The 14,278-nt window shown below is 31.8% G+C and overlaps 1 protein-coding gene across 1 annotated transcript in view; it reads left to right on the forward strand.

Annotated features, from left to right (window-relative positions):
• Positions 1–11,069, forward strand: part of LOC123695612 (allatostatin-A receptor) — a 113,838-nt gene extending 102,769 nt beyond the window's left edge. Inside the window, exons 3-5 of the mRNA XM_045641515.1 lie at positions 1,007–1,870; positions 7,577–7,732; positions 10,756–11,069. Of these exons, the coding sequence (XP_045497471.1) occupies positions 1,043–1,870; positions 7,577–7,732; positions 10,756–10,857 (1,086 nt within the window). The 5' untranslated portion in view covers positions 1,007–1,042 and the 3' untranslated portion in view covers positions 10,858–11,069. The remainder of the gene's footprint in view (positions 1–1,006; positions 1,871–7,576; positions 7,733–10,755) is intronic.
• Positions 11,070–14,278: the final 3,209 nt, after the last annotated feature.

Below are 14,278 nucleotides of genomic sequence, written 5' to 3' on the forward strand. Positions count from 1 at the left end.
TGTATGTATGTACCTATGTATGGTTTTCACGCATAAACTACTGGACCGATTTTGATGAAATTTGCCACAGACAATCTTTAGACCCTGAGAAAGAACATAGGCTACCTTTTATTGCGAAATATGTACCATGGGCGAAGCCGGGGCGGACCGCTAGTATAAAATAATTCCAAAAGCAAACACAAACAAACTTCGAGATAATATTTAATAATAACTTGATAGACAGATATGATTCAATTATTATTACGGCTCATGAATTTATCTTTAGTTGTCTGTGGCCTATTTATTTTTAATTAACAGATTTTTATTGTAGACGTCAGCCTTTGTAAGAGAAATAATTGGATTTTTGTACCGAAACAAAGGTATAAAAGAAACTACCAGACTCTTGAACAGACAAGAGATGGATGGGTTTAAAAGCGTGTATTTAACAAAGGCAGCGTTTAAAAGATTTTCGCAAAGTCATTACCTAAGTACATAATTAGGGTTGCATTCTTCATCAACCAATGCAAATTAAATGAAAATCAAAAATTCAAATTCAAATCATTTATTTGTTAGAATTGTGGTAATACAGAAGATCACATCAATAGAAAATACTTACGCTAAAAAGCAAATTTTTACTATTATAATAGTCTGAGTAATGCAAGTCATTTAAAAATGTGATTTCTAATAAAGTATCCTTCATTTATAAGTTTTTTATGTTTAACTTCAACAAAGATGAAAACGTACATATCATAATATAGCATATTGTCCAAAATATGCTACGAATTGCAAATCTCTATTACATTAATCTAAGTGGGAGGTTCCGTATGCTCAACATATTTCATTTTAAACGTTGAACACAAGCCAGAAGTTATAATATAATCCCATAACCATTTAATCTCTTCTACGCATGAATTATGGTTATTACTGACTGACCCTCTTAAATATAAAGTATCACACAAATTAAAACACATGTCAAATCCCTTGACCCAGAATATTTTTTATATTCAACAGGATTTCCTTGTTACAGGTAATTACATCAAGAGCAAGCATGTGCTGAGTCAACATGGAGTCAACAGAGGACGAATTCTACAGCATATGCCTGAATCTCACCAGTGAAGAGATAGCCAGCGTCGGCGGGTGTAATTACAGCGCTGAATACGAAAATGGCGAATTGCTTGAGAAGGTCGTGTCCAGAGTTGTACCAATCTTCTTCGGATTCATTGGAATTGTTGGCTTGGTTGGCAACGCTCTGGTCGTGCTCGTCGTTGCTGCAAATCCTGGAATGAGGTCTACCACAAACCTGCTCATAATCAACTTGGCTGTAGCTGATCTGCTCTTCGTTATTTTCTGCGTACCTTTCACCGCTACTGATTATGTTATGCCCAGATGGCCGTTCGGAGACTGGTGGTGCAAAGTCGTACAATACTTCATCGTTGTGACTGCCCACGCTTCAGTATACACGCTAGTTCTGATGTCTCTAGACAGATTTATGGCAGTGGTACATCCGATAGCGTCAATGTCAATACGAACTGAGAAGAATGCTCTGCTGGCAATCGCTTGCATATGGGTGGTGATACTGACCACAGCAATCCCTGTAGGCATTTGCCATGGAGAGCGAGAGTACTCCTATTTCCATAGAAACCATTCCTCTTGCGTGTTCCTGGAGGAGCAGGGATACAGCAAGCTGGGGTTCCAGATGTCTTTCTTCCTGTCATCATATGTGATACCCTTGGCGCTTATTAGTTTTCTGTATATATGTATGCTGTCAAGATTGTGGAAGAGTGCACCAGGAGGGAGGGTGTCAGCTGAGAGCAGGAGGGGGAGGAAGAAAGTGACACGAATGGTTGTGGTCGTTGTTGTTGTGTTTGCGGTGTGCTGGTGTCCCATACAGGTAAATATATTAAAATAAGTTGTTCTATGCCTTGGCTTTTCTCTCTTTAACCCTGCAATTATTAATTACAGTTTTCTTTCAATGTTGGCTTATATAATATAGAGACTTTACTCTATTTATTTAGTTCATTTTCTGTACAAATAATTTGCTATTTCTTGGTATTGAAAAAAACAGCAAACAAATCAGCCAGTTAACAGCTCCCAAAGTTCCCAATTCCCAAGGTTTCTCACCTCGTCCATTACGAACTTTTAACCCTTAAAGTCGAGTTTATCAAACAATATAGATCCATCTAAATTGAAAGACGCTCCCTAGTTCATTAATATCTTCCTTTATTGCTATCGTTTATCTTCTGCGTAATAATCAATTAACATTCATTTTTGTTCTCATCACATTCAATAACGTTAATAATCGGGGAAATATTTTTCATTAATTCATCGAGCTTATTAAAGACGTAATAGATATCTCAATTGTAGTCTGTATTTGAAATAAATTAAAAATATCGAGTTTCAAAGGTCTGTTGATTTGATTTAATTAGAATTGATTAATAAATAAATTATTCAAAAGTTACATTTAAGACTTGTATTGTTTAATTAATTTAATATCTTTGAGTTTGAGTTTAGCTCAAACGTTCTCATGAAAGTATGAATGCGTGTGTGCCTATAAGCATATGAATAAATAAGGATGAGTGACAAAAGCTTCTAAGGATATAACTTTTTGATACTTTGATAGAGTTGGCATAAGAAAAGAATATTAAAATCTATTAAACTGACGGCCGTTTTCAAATCTATTTATTTAGAGCCTAGTGTATGCGTATGATTATTCCACTCTAGTTGTGGCCCACGGCCCTGCCTGTCAAAGTCAAATTAAAATACCAATGATTACGAAAGTGTAAAAAATTCTTGTGAACCAAAAAATTCTGAACGAATCTTGCCGAAAATAGGTTGTTACGCAAACATTATTATAGATACCTACAAATAGACGAACATTAACATTGTTCAAAAATAATAAATCTTTAATACTACGCTACACTAAATCTAAAAAAAGTATCGTTTAAAATCGTTTATTAAATAAAACAAAAGCGCAGCAAAATAATTTATACAACAAAGAAACAATTTGAATAAATCTTCTTAAAAGTATTAAATCAACAGAAAAAGCTTAACAATATTTCAGATAAACACTCAAATTTCTGATTCCAATAAACACCTTTTATAAAAACATCAGTATTTTAATTCATAAACCATTATTCCGAACAATAAAGATTTTGTTTAGTATTTAAATGAAAGGCAACCTTCAAAAGGCTACAGCGACTATTCTTTTGACAAACGCAGAAAATAATTGAATGAGATGTTTGTAAAAACAGTACAGCTGTGGACTTTTAATTTGTGCCTTTTCGAGGCTTCAAACGCAATTACAGTATAAACACAGCTTTGTATCTTTATTTTTAATTTAACATTTCTAAAAGCATCTTTCCGCCTGCGTCTTCGTCCGCGTGGTGTAACTATGCGACTATTAATGTCCGATAAATCGCGAATACGAATCCGAAATCGCGTTTCAAATTCAGATAAGATCAACAGAAGTAAGAGCACTTCTGTAGTACAAAGGAAATGTTTCACTTTACTCAGACAAACAGGCAAAACTTGTAACCAAACTTACCATTATAAAGTAATTTTCAAGCTTTTTAAAATACTAAATCTATACTGATATTATAAAGCTGAAGAGTTTGTTTGTTTGTTTGAACGCGCTAATATCGAGAACTACTGGTCCGATTTGAAAAATTCTTTCGGTGTTAGATAGCTCATTTATCGAGGAAGGCTATAGGCTATATATCATCACGCTACGACCAACAGGAGAGGAGCCACGGGGGTGAAACCGCGCGGAGCGGCTAGTATCAAATAAAGTACAACCAAACATCTTGACCTATTTTACTACATTAACCTCTTTCATCCGTTGAGTAACTGGGTCTCAAAAATCCTTCCTGATTTATCGAATGTCTTGACCTTTCCCTCCCATATATTTGGTCCGCATCATCCATCATCATTTATAGGACCCCACGTATTACACGCTTATTTTGAATTTTTAACCGACTTCCAAAAAGAATGTTCTCAATTTGATGCTATTTATGTTCACTTAGATTTTTGTAAGTCTTTATGTAAGTAGTTTTTTTTTTAATCGAAAAAGAACACTTTTTGTTATGTGGAGAATATAGTGAAAAAATAGTTTGAAACTTTGATATTCTATGAAGAATAAATTGAAAGTTCTTTAAAAAATTATACTTACAACCTATTTTATTAATAGATCCACTATTACTTTCTGTTAAAAAATCTTTATTTAAATCGAACTACGAAAGTTTATCAAAAGGAAAGTTTGCAAAACAAAATACAATTCCTAGATTCTCAATACAAGGGACTTTAAATAATCACTATAAAATATAAGAATAGTATTAAATACAGTACTATCAAACTAATATTTCCTTGGGTCGTTCCAAGCCGAATCACGTACGAGTGATACGGCACGTGTGACACGGCGTGACGCGGGAAATATTAGATCAAATTGTAAGATTTTGAAATGCAATTTATTTTGGGTTCACTATCAGAATTAGCTTTTGAAATTATTTTTAAAAGTGCTTCGATTCGGCTACCCCATGGTACATATAAAGCATACAACTGCACTGGGTTCTAGTACCTACCTACACTGTACAGTGTACAAATCTAACGGTGAAAGAATTTTTGAAATTGGTCTTATTATGTTACAATTTAAACCTTTTTCTTTGATCGTTCCTTAAGCTTTAAGAATCTTTTCCGATCCGTGTAACTTCTATGTTATTATTATAATAAGTAATAAGAATTATTACTTTAAGAAATATACATAAACTAGCGGTCCGCCCCGGCTTCGCCTGTGGTACATGTTTACGTTTTCTCTCCATAAGAACCATCCTCGTACTTCAAGGAATATTATAAAAAAAGAATTAACAAAATCGGTTCAGTCGTTTTCGAGTCATGCGTTTACCAACACTTTTTGCGATTCATTTTTATATATAGACTAGCTGTGCCCGCGACTTCGTCCGCGTGGAATAGTGACTGCATAGTAGTTACTACTTAACTTTTATTGAATAAACACGTACTACCATAAATAATTAAAAAAACTTTTAGTAAAATTTATTACTAAACTGAGCTAAAAAGATAAATGCCTAACTAATTAATTTTCTACGTAATTATGTCATATTATTTTTAGGCACCAGGAGGGAAAGGAGCAAATTTATTTTCCTTCCTTCCTTGTATGGATGTTTTTGACAATAATATATTGTACAGCAAATGAGTGCCGAGACAAACGTCAAAACGCAAAGGAATAGAATCCGCTATCGATACTAATTGACATTAAAGCGTACTGATGATGTTTTACTAAAGATTTGTTCACCCTACCAACGACGACGACGATCACGAACAAAATTTTCATCCAGTCGCAATTTAATAAAATTGTGCAAAACACATCATACGCTTATGACAATTATTATCGTAGCGGATTCCTTCTATTCCTTTGCGTTTTGACGTTTGTCTCAGCGCTCATCTTTCCTGTCTCGCGCCTGTAGTAACTAAACCGTTTAGACTGTGCAATAAAAATTATATTAAAAAAAAACCCAACGCAACGAAGAAAAGTGCATAGAAAAAGGAATAAATAATTTCACAAACTTCCCGAAGATCTTTAAAAATAAATACCATTTTAAATATTTATAAAAATAAAAAAAACAAAGTCGTCGGGGCTGCCATACCATCATTATCATATTATCATAATTTTAAAGATCGTCGGGAAGTTTGTAAAATTATTTATTCTTTTTCCTTCATTGCGTTGGGTTTTTTTTTTAATTTTTAAACTTCGGTTTCTTATTTTCATGTAATATTTTCAAGTGAGCGAGACCTACCTTTACCTCCATAATACATTCCTACATCATATTGATATCTATAAGTTTGTTGCTCCTTGACACCTTTTAAGTTGTGCCGTAACCGTGCACAAATTGTAATGGACCACAGTGGCAAAAGAACTGGTATATTTAAGAAAAAAATTGCCAAGCGCCGCGCCAGGCCTATGTGGCTTTGAGTAGAATTCAAAATTTCCAGGGTGTGGCTATCCTCTCGCTTCCATATCCCCCTCTTCTTTCACAGACTTTCAACCTTTCCATCCCTAGTGTAGTAAATGGCAGAACCGATTTTGATGTAAACCATATTATCTAATTGTACCTATTGTCCTATTGTCTAATTGTACCATATTATCTAATTTACCTAACGGATGAACCGATTTCGATAAAACATTACTAATTGTAATTCACACGTTGCTCTTTCATATTTTGATATGCCGCTTGAGATATTATTTGACCACATTCGATTATTGTTCATTCCCACTTTTACCGCTGTAATCTGTGCTGTAATCTAATAAATGGAAAAACCGATTTGAATAAAAATAGAACTATAACTGTACTTCACCCGTTATGCACTTTCATGTGATATGTCACTTAGGTATACTTGACAACAATCGTTTCTTTCATTCCAACTTTTACCAATATATAGGTATAGTAAATGGATGAACCGATTTTGATTAAATATGTCCAATTATACTTTACACGTCATGCACTTTCATTTCATAATATGTCACTTGAGTCAAAATTCATTTTTTTATTACCTAAAACTTTTATATCGTATATCAAATAAATGGATGAACCGATTTTGATAAAATTATTATTATTTTATTATTATTAATATATCACTAAAGTATATTCGATAACTTTAGTTATTTTCATTCCTACTTTTACCTCTAATAAATGGATTAACCTATTTTGATATAGTTTATCTAAGAACCAGCGTCGGAAAATATGCTGCCTAACAAAAAAACCGCATCTAATTACCTGCTAGCGAGCTACGGTGGCACAAACAGATACACACACAGACACACATAGCGGTCAAACACTTATCACCCATCTTTTTGCGTCGGGGGTTAAAAATATTATAATACGACATAATTTAAAGGACATTTTATGTATAAAATTTACCTAAAAATAATCATAATTTTAATTTGACCCCTCCCCCCTACTACCTCAGCTTACCCCCCCCCCCCACCCCCACCCCACCCTTGGGGACTTTCGATATGATCACATGGACATTTTATAGAATTAACTTACGTTTTAACGTACACTGTATTATAATAGTGTACCATAGAATGCCTTAGCAAATGTTCGCCGTGAATACTTAAATGGTCATAACTTTTTTATTTATAAACCGATTGACATGAAATAAACATTAAATGTTAAATGAAGATTACCACAATATATTAATGAAAACCGCATTTAAATCGGATAAGCCGTTTCTGAGATTAGCGTGTTCAAACATACAGACAAACAGACAAACGGACAAACAGACAAACAGACAAAAAAAATTTTAACGACAGTTTTGGGTTTGGGATCGATTTAGTAATAACCCCTGATAATTTTTTCTTACATATTTTCATTGTACAGACACCACTTTTCTAGAATTTTATTATATGTATTGATTGATGATGATGTCAATATACTAGGTATATTGTATTTCATCATCATCATCGACTTATTGATACTCTGCAATATATTTATTTCCTGGTACGATATATGTACATTTACTTTGACTGTCCGCTTGTTTACCCACTATTACCTTTGCTTATTTACCATAACTTATCTTGTTTCAGATTATTCTCCTGGTGAAAGCCCTGGACAAGTACAACATCACCTACTTCACTGTGACTGCGCAGATCGTCTCTCACGTGCTAGCGTATATGAACAGCTGCGTCAACCCTGTGCTCTACGCGTTCCTGTCTGAGAACTTCAGGGTTGCTTTTAGAAAGGTACTCAATGTAATAATGTGTGGTATTTAAGTAAAATTAGCTTAATTTAAATCCTTAATCTTCAATAAAAACCTAATATAAAACAAGGTTTGTATTTACTGTACCAGCTAGTAACTCACTGGTTGGATTTCTATTTGATGGTATCCGATGATAAGTTCCACAGCAACATAATACCACATTTAAAGTAGTTTTGTTACCAGTAAGTTTTTTATTGACAAATAGGAAGGCTTTTGATCGCAATCTCGCCTGTTCTGTTCACTCTGCTGCACTCGACCCGTTCACTCTACGTTTGAAGACCCCATTTTAAACCCGTCGGGGAACACAGATTCAGGAATCAAGTTCAAGTATCCCTATATTGTTCTCTAAATAAATGAATTATAATACTATTTGTGCATACAGCTTCAAATAGTTTGGTTCATTTACTTGCATTGAAAAATTCGTACAATGTACCAATTTTTGAGCAAATGCAGTGTATATTGTGCAACACACATTTGCAAATATGTCGACCACACTTCCAAAGTGCAGGACGACATCTGCAAATGTTTGCGTATTCGTGCGAATGTGAGTAACGGGCATAAGAGGCGGTTTATCCGCGCACGTTGCAATATTTTTGCATTGATGCAAATACTGAAATATGCTTTTAGTCGTACACGTGTACCTTAAAGTAAGATATAAATCATAACTCAGAAAAAAGTAGATACATACCTGCTATCCAATACTAATATATTATTGTAATTCAACTACATTAATTTAGTAGTTTTTAGGAATAGCGCTTTCGACCCAAACAATATTCTACCGTCAGTATACAAATTTACGTGATACTAGTGAAATATAATATCTAATTGTTTTTTTTTTTTATAAAATCACTAAAATTCATGTATAATTGAAAAATAACTTCGTTTTTAATTAAATATTTATTTAATTAAGTGGCGCAGGGCGGTCTCAGTCATCCAATTTGACTTATTAGCACTATGTTATAAGGGTCCTTATGTACATAACATCAATCCTAAGGCTACAAAATATAACTAAAGTATACTTAGGTGAGAAAATATCATTAAACTTAAGAGTATAAAACCTTCTTACGCCCTAAAAGCTCAAAAGCTGAGCATTTTACAGTGTTTACAGAATAAAATAGGTATTAATAAATGTCTTAAACCGTAAAACATGTTACTGGTACAACAAGAAAATTATTATATGTAAAACTTGTAGATAAATATCATAAATAGAAGAGAAATAATAGTGTACCTACTTAATTATCTATAAAAACTGTAAAATTTAGATCCTATATAATTATATCAAATCAACTTTATAAGAAACACTAGCGGTCCGTCCCGGCTTCGCCCGTGGTACATATTTCGCAATAAAAGGTAGCCTATGTTTTTTCTCAGGGTCTAAAGATTGTCTATTTCATCAAAATCGGTCTAGTAGTTTATGCGTGAAAACCATAACCATAATTTTACAAACCTTTCCTCTTTATAATATTAGTATAGATAACGTAAAAAATATCCAATGCAAACGGAAGCAGCAAAAATATAACATAAACACAATTTTTCAAAACTAATCCCTTACACAGCTAAAGACAGAATAACAACGCTCTCTAAAATTTATTACAAGTAAAATCCCAACATGACGCAAAAGTTATCGAGGTTTCATAAACAAATGTATGAGATTTATTCGAAATAACTGGCTCCCCTTTGATGTTGATTAATTGGTTTCTTCTTTTTGTTTTTAATAAAGTATAAACAATAGAAGAGCAGAACAATAGGTATTAAACTAGATATATGAATACTTCAAAGTGAATGGGTATCGAAGAACGAAATACATTTGATAAATGTTATGTCCATTTTTTATGAAATATGAGAACATCAATTATTTATTGTTTTGCCCTTTTGTCAGTTCAGTGTCAGCTGGACATTTAGGTACTGTTGTTTTGACAAATATACAAATTTATATTAACATAAACACATTTCATTTTACGCATTTCTATATATGAATGGTTAATTGTTATTATTTTACAATTTTGCTAACTAATTAGACTTATATAATTATTATTTAAAAGACTTATATAAGTTTAATTTATTATATAATATATTAAACTTATATAGAGTTTAAAAAACTAAAAAGACTCTGTAATAAGACAAAAATAATTCATGGAATTAATCGAGTCTAAAAGAGTCGGTTACATACGAACATACTAAGCATACACACATACAGGTGAAGGTAATAAAAGCGTGTTAAAAATACCTTACAATGTTAGTTATAAATCGCAAATCTCTTATTAACATTACATCCATGCATTTCATATTAATTATCCCTACCGCCATTCAAGAACTAATCATTATTTTCATCGTAAATTAGTCCAAGTCCCTTTTGCAATAACGTGACCCCGGGCGGGGACCAAGGGTCTATTAATGGGACCCTTACAGTAAGCAATTAGGTGCCACATCCTTTTAATTTGCTTTTGGCACTTTGGCACTCGAAGAATGAATGAATAAATGCTGGTAATAGTTTTTGAACAACGTATTCTTGTACACAATGGATTGGTTATATTGATGTGTTTTGTCGACTTGACTCTTGTTTTCAATCGAATCTTTTTAGATAGCCACACAAAGAGTAGATATAATAAAATTCCTAGAATAGTATTATCTGTGATAAAATCCTAAGTGTGTATTAAATTTTGATTGGGATGATTTTTTATTTCTGAGACAAAATATAGTCTTGGAAGAATGTTGTAGTGTGTTGTTTATTATCTAATCTTTGAATTAAGTTATTTCAATATGTAATAAAAACTTAATTATTAATTAAGTTCAATTCATATGTCAAAAGTTCATCATAAATTACATGCACATAGGTAGATACTAACTAAGCTAAACTACTTTAAAAATTTATACATAGATACTATTTCTAAAAATTTGTGTTCAAAATCTAAAGAACAAAATGGTCTTTAAAATGGTATTATATACCTACATTTATGTAACCTTCGAGCATAATTTCCTCATTTATTCATTTATTTATTATTCCAGGTGATGTACTGCCCGCCGCCATACTCCGACGCGATGGCCCGTGCACAGCCGACGAAGACGACACGCACCGGCAACGGGAACTCCTGCCACGATATCGTGTGAGAGTCGTTACGCAGTCGTACGCACGTCGCGGAACAGGCGACGATCGTGTGAACGTACGGCTGTGTTGCGTTAAAAAAAATTGGAATCGTTTGATTGGTTGCTTGATGATGTTCTGAATTTAAATTGATGTATTTAGTTTTAAAACAAAAATTTTAGTTGGCATGTTTGCCTGCTTATTAACCAACTTCTTCGATCTCTAATAATAATAATTCAAAATGAAAAAAGATTATAAATGTTAATTTATTTCAATAATTAAGTAATTTTTTGTTTCTGGTTAAAAAATGCTTGTAATTACATTATGCAATCTCTATGCATATGTATATGACGAGTAAAGTCACGGGTCACAACTAATGCCGTAACAACACAAAGTTAGAAAGGATAATCCAAGTATTAGGAAGATTTAAACTTTGAACTAACAACGAACTTAAGTAGAATAATAGGTACTTGCAATAATTGATGTTCGTCAAACTAAAGAACAGACTTGATTTAAGAAAATTTAAAATCAGCTGTAAATGTAGGTAATTAAGGTTTCCATTTTCTGCTTTTTTGTGGTGTTTGTATTTTCTATGTATTTATTGAACTGCTGTCCTTAAAGATCAGCAAAAAAGTCGATTGGTTTATTAATAAGAAAACTTTTTTTCTTTTTTAAATAAATTTTCACTTTCACGTCCTATTATAAGTTTATTTATTTCTCCTCACAATTCCCAATCTCATTAATTAATCTACATGAATACAAAATTATCAAACAATATATTATTATAATTTATAAAATCCATTTTATATTTTGTGCTAAATTTCATCGCTATCTGTTCAATCATATTTACGTGATGTAAAATAAACAGACAAACATGTGAACATTATATAAATAATGAAGGTACATTAGAATATCTTCAAGTGGCCAATCGTTTAATGATAGACTTCTATTAAGTTTAAAAATATAACTTGACATTAATATTAAGTTTATGTATGAATATTTATTAAACATAAGTAAAAGTTGAAATTTATGTAAATATGTAGTAATTGATGTTTTGAATGTAGATACCATGTTTAAACGATTTGTAGAAGCTTGTAAATAATTTTTATATAGATAGATTAAAATTATTATATTTAAAATATTAAGCTGTAATAAGTGTATATAGATTATTTTTTAAAATTAACTTCAATCCATATAATGAGCCCAATATGGATTTTAGTTGATTTATATTGTATAAAGTTTTAGCTTACATCGAATGTTCTAGAATCTAGGTTATATAAATAATTAGATTAATAATAATTAAGTTAGCATAAAATGCTATTGTATAAATTTGTAGTTGTTATAAATTATTGTTAGACATAATCGCTTTGGAGAATCCAAATAAATTAAATGTTTAAAATGTTGTTTTATTTATGTCACAAAATAATATGGTAATAATATTCCTCGTATCGCATTAGATAGTGGCAAATCTTGACTCGGACTGGTCAATTCAGGATATTAATATTCTAAAGTGCAAAAGAAGGCATAAATAATTAAAATTGAATACAAACATTACAATAATCCAGATATTCTTCATTTATGTCAAAGAAATGGCATTAAAATGCAGTGCCCTACATAGAAAGAAGAATTATTACATATCCAATGTATCCATATCTATTTTTAAAACTATCAAATTCGATATAGCCGATTTGCCACTCAAACAGAATATTTACATGGTAAATACTTTTTTATTACCGTGTCACATCACGTTAAACATGAGCAGATTACCTACACACATTATGAAGGCACGTGAACCTTAAAAGTATCTATAGAAATGTCAAAAGCACGTACATACATAGGTACATACATACATAATACAATATATACAGATAGAGATCTGAAATCTTAAAAATAAAAGCCAAGTATCAGGCTTGATGTCGAGATAGCGGCACGGGCGATTCATTTCCTACGTGACGGTCTCTTTGGTCGTTACTCTGAAGGTACGGCCACATCTGCGCTGAAAATCAAATGAAAATTTTTAATTAAAAAAAATTTAAGACAGCACCATGATAGTAATTGAAGTGATGATATTGGTTGGTAAAAGTTTAAAAATATGCTGATATTAATTAAAGGATTTTTGATGGAACTGCATTTTATAGTTTAGATTTTTTAAAGAAGCACAAAATTAAAAATATAAACTGTAATTATATATTTCAATATGTCAAAAAATGTATATTTCAACTCTATAGATGAATTTAATTTAATATTTTACTGTGATACAAAATAAGACATTCATAGATTAATATTGTTTTTAAACTTTAAGACAAAATTTTATGGCAAACATGGCTCCATAGTCCCTTATTGTGCATTTCTATATGTTTCTGTAATCTATACTTGTTTGTGTGTGCAACAAAAAATAATATTTATTTACTTATTCATTCAACGTTATTCGTTAAAGTCGCAGTTGTGCACGCACCTTAACGAATATCCGGAACACCGATTTTTCTCTTTTTTACAGTTTCGAGGGGAGATTTACGATTCCATCCAATGATGTTCTTCAATATTGCATTTAACGCTCATAAATCTTTTACACGTTGAATTATTAATAACTTGAATTCAAAGATAAACTAGCCAAAGCTTTTCAAAAAGGAATCCAATTATAATTCATGATACCTACTTCTACTTGATTCGTGTGCTGTTTAAATTGAAAATCTTCTTGAGTAAGTATTTGGAATAGAAAGATATTTCAGGTCACTTATTTATACAAATTTTAATACAATCCATACTAATATTATAAATGCGAAAGTAACTCTCTGTCTGTCTGTTACTCAATCACGCCTTAACTACTGAACCAATTTGCATGAAATTTGGTATAGAGATATTTTGATACCCGAGAAAGCACATAGGATAGGTTTTATCCCGGAAATCCCGGGAACGGGAACTATGCGGGTTTTTCTTTAACTGCGCGGGCGATGCCGCGGGTGGAAAGCTAGTATTGTATAAAATATGAAACAAAAAGGAAATGTATTTGTTCTGAAAAACTTAACCTTCAAACAGACGATAGAACCTTGTGAAAACGTTTCATTTCGATCTTCAGATTATCGCTGAAAAATACATTCAATACAAATTAAGGGAATATTGTATTGTTACATAAATTACGAAAATATTTACACACGGCCAGAAATTATTATTAGACGTTAAAAACGTCTCAAACATTTCTCAAGCATCATTTCATCATACTTAAATCCTGCTTAAATATTTACTTGTATGTGACATAATCTTTCTCAAACCTTAATCAAATTAAATCTCAATTCAGAAACCTATTGCCGATAATTTTCATAATCCCTTTTATCCTAATTGAAGAGACAGATCTATTTTGAGCACGTCTTATAGTTTAAATTAATGTAAATATTAGATTATCAAGGGATAGGTAGAATAATTTAGATAATATTGATATTGTTTATTATT

The sequence above is a fragment of the Colias croceus genome, chromosome 11 (assembly GCF_905220415.1).
Source record: "Colias croceus chromosome 11, ilColCroc2.1".
NCBI lineage: Eukaryota > Metazoa > Arthropoda > Insecta > Lepidoptera > Pieridae > Colias > Colias croceus.